The 6,502-nt window shown below is 47.0% G+C and overlaps 1 protein-coding gene across 4 annotated transcripts in view; it reads right to left on the minus strand.

Annotated features, from left to right (window-relative positions):
• Window positions 1–5,837, minus strand: part of LOC121843422 (EH domain-binding protein 1-like) — a gene marked incomplete at its 3' end in the record, with an annotated part of 40,493 nt that extends 34,656 nt beyond the window's left edge. Inside the window, 2 exon segments of one of the 4 annotated variants that reach the window (XM_042312999.1) lie at window positions 3,385–3,852; window positions 5,740–5,837. In XM_042312999.1, the coding sequence (XP_042168933.1) occupies window positions 3,385–3,488 (104 nt within the window). 4 annotated transcript variants of the gene reach the window in all.
• Window positions 5,838–6,502: the final 665 nt, after the last annotated feature.

Here is a 6,502-nt window from a genome sequence, read left to right on the forward strand (position 1 = left end):
TACCGTGAAATAAATGCTTACTTACAGTACAAGCCCTTAACCAACAACGCAGTTCAAGAAATAGTGTAAAAATATTTACTAAATAAACTAAAGTAACAAAAAAGAGGCGAGAGGAGGTTTTAGAGAGAGGAGGTTTTAGAGAGAGGAGAGGAGGTTTTAGAGAGAGGAGGTTTTAGAGAGAGGAGGTTTTAGAGAGAGGAGAGAGGAGGTTTTAGAGAGAGGAGGTTTTAGAGAGAGAGAGGAGAGAGAGGAGAGAGGAGGTTTTAGAGAGAGGAGGTTTTAGAGAGAGGAGGAGAGAGAGAGGAGGTTTTTAGAGAGAGGAGGTTTTAGAACGAGGGAGGAGAGAGGAGAGGAGGTTTTAGAGAGAGAGAGAGAGAGGTTTTAGAGAGAGAGAGGTTTTAGAGAGAGAGAGGAGGTTTTAGAGAGAGGAGAGAGGAGGTTTTAGAGAGAGAGAGAGGAGGTTTTAGAGAGGAGAGAGGAGGTTTTAGAGAGGAGAGAGAGGAGAGAGGAGAGGAGGTTTTAGAGAGAGGAGGAGGAGGAGAGGTTTTAGAGAGAGGCGAGGAGAGAGGAGGTTTTAGAGAGGGGAGAGAGAGGAGAGAGGAGGTTTTAGAGAGAGGAGAGAGGAGGTTTAGAGAGAGGAGGTTTTAGAGAGAGGAGAGAGGAGGTTTTAGAAGAGGGGAGAGGAGGTTTTAGAGAGAGGGGAGAGGAGGTTTTAGAGCGAGGAGAGAGGAGGTTTTAGAGAGAGGAGAGAGGAGGTTTTAGAGAGAGGAGAGAGGAGGTTTTAGAGAGAGGAGGTTTTAGAGAGAGGAGAGGTGAGAGGAGGTTTTAGAACGAGGGGAGGAGAGAGGTTTTAGAGAGAGGAGGTTTTAGAGAGAGGAGAGAGGAGGTTTTAGAGAGAGGAGGTTTTAGAGAGAGGAGGTTTTAGAGAGAGGAGGTTTTAGAGAGAGGAGAGGAGAGAGGAGGTTTTAGAGAGGGAGAGGAGAGAGGAGGTTTTAGAGAGAGGTTTTAGAGAGGTTTTAGAGAGAGGAGAGAGGAGGTTTTAGAGAGAGCGAGAGAGGAGGTTTTAGAGAGGAGAGGTGAGAGGAGGTTTTAGAACGAGGCGAGGAGAGAGGAGGTTTTAGAGAGAGGAGGTTTTAGAGAGAGGCGAGAGGAGGTTTTAGAGAGGTGAGGAGAGAGGAGGTTTTAGAGTGAGGCGAGGAGAGAGGAGGTTTTAGAGAGAGGCGAGGAGAGAGGAGGTTTTAGAGGAGGTTTTAGAGAGAGGCGAAGAGAGGAGGTTTTAGAGAGGCGAGGAGAGGACCGACGCAAGGAATAGATGAGAGACCAATTGAGAAAGAGCGTGTGTGTGGCTCTCCATTGATTCAGTGTTAAATACTGATCACACTTCAGCCACGGGAAAACACCTCTCTCTGACACACACACACACTCTGACACACACACCACCTCTGACACACACACACCCTCTCTGACACACACACACCCCTCTCTGACACACACACACCCCTCTCTGACACACACACACCCTCTCTGACACACACACACACCTCTCTCTGACACACACACACCTCTCTCTCTGACACACACACACACCCTCTCTCTGACACACACACACACACCTCTCTCTGACACACACACACACACTCTCTGACACACACACACACCTCTCTCTGACACACACACACTCTCTCTGACACACACACCTCTCTCTGACACACACACACACCTCTCTCTGACACACACCTCTCTCTGACACACACACACCTCTCTGACACACACACACACCTCCCCTCAGACAGGCTTTCTTGGGAAGAGAGTCAAACCCACCCCTCTGAGAGCACAATAAACTGTTCTACAGTAGCTCCCATCCCCTCTCCTCCCATCCCCTCTCCTCCCATCCCCTCTCCTCCCATCCCCTCTCCTCCCATCCCCTCGCTCAAAGACAGGCATTTTTGTCATACCATTCTCCAACACGTTAACATCTGTCCCGGATCGCAGGCGTGTTAGAATGCCAGTGACTCAGGGCACGCTACTACTGAAACACATCTGCAGGCTGTGTCCCAACCCTCTCTCTGACACTCCCACTCTAAACACTACAATACTCACCACCAGCCCTTCCCTCTGACACACCCACCTCTACTGTCATGTCCTTACCTAAACTCTGACAATACCACACCAGCCCTTCCTCTCCTGACACACACCCTCTCTGACACACACACACACCCCCTCTCACATGTCCCACTCTACCTCTCTCCTCACACACACCCTCTCTCTGACACCACCCCTCCTCTGACACACACACACACCTGTCTCTGACACACACATGTCTGTCTGTGGACACACACACCTCTGTGTGACACACACACACCCCTCTCTGACACACACACCCCCTCTCTGACACACACACACACACACACCTGTCTGACACACACACACACATGTTCTCTCTGACACACACACACATGCTCTCTGACACACACACCCCTCTCTGACACACACACACACCTCTCTCACACACACACATGTGTGCTCTCTCTCTCACACACATGTGTGTGCTCTCTGACACACACACACACCTCTGACACACACACACTGACACACACAAACCGCTCTCTGACACACACACCGCTCTCTGACACACACACACACACCGTGTCTCTGACACACACACACATGCTCTCTGACACACACACACACACCGCTCTCTGACACACACACACACACCGCTCTCTGACACACATGTGTACCGCTCTCTGACACACACATGCTCTCTGATGTATGTGTGTGTGTGTGTGCTCTCTGACACACCCAACTCTACTGTCTATGTCCACCAAACACTACAATACTCACTCACCAGCCCTTCCTGTGTGTGTGTGTGTGTCATGTGTGTGTGTGTGTGTGACACACACACACACCTCTCTCTGTGTGTATGTGTGTGTGTGTCACATGTGGTGTGTATGTGTGTGTGTGGTGTGTATGTGTCCCCCTCAGACAGTGTGTTCTGTGTGTGTGTGTGTGTGTCAAACCCATGTGTGTGTGGTGTGTATGTGTGTCTACAGTGTCCCATCCCCTGTGTCCTCCCATCCCCTCTCCTCCCATGTGTGTGTCCCATCCCCTCTCCTCCCATGGTGTGTCGCTCAAAGACAGGCATTTTTGTCATACCATTCTCCAACACGTAACATCTGTCCCGGATGCATGCGTGTAGAATGTGTGACTCAGGGTGTGTACTACTGAAACACATCTGCAGGCTGTGTGTCTGTGTCTATGTGTGTACAATGTCACTACCAGCCCTTCCTGTGTGTGGTGTGTGTGTGTGTGTGTGTGTGTATGTGTTTGTGTGTGTATGTGTGTGTGTATGTGTGTGTGTGTGTAGTCAATGTCCCAACTAACCATTTCTTCGTGGATTCCACCATCAACTCCTGATAGGAAGCAACGAACTGAAACTTGGACGCGTGTTTCCCCACACGTTGTAATCTTTTCCACACAGATGCCATGATATTTCTTTAGGGGAAAAGGATCCTTTATGTTTTACTGGTGTCTCCTTTTTTGACGATTTTCCCGTCCGACTCACTTCAACGTGTTAAATGTATCCAAACAAATCCAAGCGGCTGCGTCGACACATTGTTAATATTTGATCCGAAAAATAGAAAACGGGGGACAATCCAAAGTCAGTGGTTTCTCTCGCGGTGGAGGAGACATGCCTTCAAAAACATCCAGAACAAACACATTGAAGGCTTGTGGAATCTCTGCCTCGGTGGCTGTCACATCTGCCGCTGTGCATGCTGGTAAATGTAGTGAAGAATACCGTTCCAGAATAATACAAAAACCAGGTATTCCGTATCCTTTGTCTCGAACAACCTATAGAGGAGAAAGGAACAGAGTTACACGTTGGAGAGAGAGCGGGGGGGGGGCTGCCTTCTGCAAAGAACACACCCCAAATTCTGCAGTCGTACCTGTGACTTGTATGTCACCCCACACACATACACACACACACACACACACAGACAAAGGGTGAAAAGATATACATACAGTATGGGCAAACCCACAGCATAATACCTGTTCTTAGACCGCTATGACAAGACTACTCTATTGGGACTACGACCACTGAAACACAGCATAATAACTGTTCTTAGACCGCTATGACAAGACTACTCTATTTGGACCAGGACCACTGAAACACAAGACTGTCATCATAGCTTGTGGATCTCGGATCGTCATTTGGTCATTCCAATCCCCATTCCTTGGGGTACACCACACCACACCATACCACATCCTAAAACTATACTACCGGTATTACAATTTAGCTAGAAAACCGTTTTGATTTGTTTAATCATCAGCAGACGAATCATGTACTGACCCATGATGCACCTGGTCCAGAGCAGTAACTGTACTGACCCATGATCCACCTGGTCCAGAGCAGTAACTGTACTGACCCATGATGCACCTGGTCCAGAGCAGTAACTGTACTGACCCATGATGCACCTGGTCCAGAGCAGTAACTGTACTGACCCATGATGCACCTGGTCCAGAGCACTAACTGTACTGACCCATGATGCACCTGGTCCAGAGCAGTAACTGTACTGGACCCATCATGCGTTATCCTTGCAAAACAATATTTTAAAAATGGCCAGATAACTAGCACCATTGTCACCTAACAAAACAACACATCATCCATATGATGACTATTGCCTGTCAATAAAATAGTCTTCTTGACTAATAAAAATATAAAACTAGCGAAAAGTGTCATATAAAATCTGGATTAGCCAGCAGAGAAAACAACCGGAGGTACCGTTACAGGGCTATCCCCCGGTGTCACCGGATTCCCAGAACACCGAGTCCCGTTAAAAACCTCTAATAAGTGACAACCTGGCGGTGTCCGCTACAACTGGCTACAAACACATGTCACTCAATCAGTGATTACTATCGGTCACGTTTCGAGTTACAAAACCTGAGAGTTACATATCCAGGTAGCGAACAGTAGATAGAAATTAAATGTATATTAGTAGATAAGTAGCGAACAGTAGATAGACATTAAATGTATATTCTCTAGCTAAAAGGAAAGGAATAGATAACCTGGGATCGGTCCACACAGACTGGAGAGAGTCCCAGGTGTCATTAACTAACCTTAGTTTCAATCTAGGCTTCAGCCGAGGATGGATATGTAGCTACGGTTAGCTTGTTATCTTAGCTACCTAACTAGCTTAATCAGATAAGACAACAGCTAAATCAAAGGGACTTGAACGTGAAAAACCTTAAAAAGCTAGCCATAACATGCTACTCGGCTAGCTTGCAGCAAGCACTAGCTGAAACTTAAAACCGGGGCTGGTTTACCGCACATTAAGTGAGCATATCCACCTACTTGCTAGGACTAGACGACGTACCTTTTAATATCCACTTAAACTATTTCAGCTAAAAATAAAAAGCGATCTGGCTCATTACCACCTAGCATTGCAGCGGTCCCAGCTATCAGCTAGCCGTCATACCACGAACAACACGGCGGAAATAGTTATCCCGACCGCCAGCTGACGGGACTCGGCGGTCCTCCCAGGTGGGAAAACAAGCACCGTGAAGATTACTTACAACTCAATTCCAAGACGACAGATAGATGGATTTGTGCTTGTAACAAAACATGTAGACCCCCCACCACCACCACAACAACCACAAAAAAAAAAAGTATTCCAACCCTGGAGTAAAAAATTTAAAAATTTCCAAGAAGCTATTTTTCCTGACACGGTCCACACTCACCGTCCGTAATGTTTTCCTTCCCTGGAGGATGACGCGTTACGTTACGTACGGAAGGAACGCCCCCGGGGGCCTACCATTGGCCCATTCCGGTGTCATCTCTGAACTGTTGAATGATTCATGAGGTCTCTCTGAATTGGTCGAATGACACATAAATCAAATAGGTTGAATCGCAGCTCGCAGTACAGTAAATTATGTCCCCTGTACTGGAACAAAGTTACATTTTATTGGTCGATGAAAACCAACACTGGGAATATATTTTTCCCATAATTGTGATTTACCTCTGGTTTACCTTTAGATTCAGTTACCAATGAGGACGAGAATGGGGTCTAGGGTTAGGGTTAGGGACAGGTAAGTAGGTTACAAACTCCCTTCAGACGGATTGATGTCTGATGCTAACAATACCCGAAAACCATTACATATACAGTCAATCAAATATAGCCTACAGTCGTAGTGTTGGTAGTGCCATTCGATAGCCACTGTGCTGCTGCCTGTCCATTGCATGCTCTTTGGGGGGTTCAGGCTGGGTGTCTGTAAAGCTCTTTAGGAGTTCAGGCTGGGTGTCTGTAAAGCTCTTTAGGAGTTCAGGCTGGGTGTCTGTAAAGCAAAACTGCTGGTGTGAAAAGGGCTTCATAAAATATATTTGATATGATATGACTTCAATAGTGAAACCATTGTCAATGAAAAAATAAATACAATGATACCCCCAAACGGATAGAAATAGAGTCTTACATTACCTCTCATTTCATGCATATGATGATTACCA

This window comes from Oncorhynchus tshawytscha, unplaced genomic scaffold (genome assembly GCF_018296145.1).
Source record: "Oncorhynchus tshawytscha isolate Ot180627B unplaced genomic scaffold, Otsh_v2.0 Un_contig_15788_pilon_pilon, whole genome shotgun sequence".
Classification (NCBI taxonomy): Eukaryota; Metazoa; Chordata; class Actinopteri; order Salmoniformes; family Salmonidae; genus Oncorhynchus; species Oncorhynchus tshawytscha.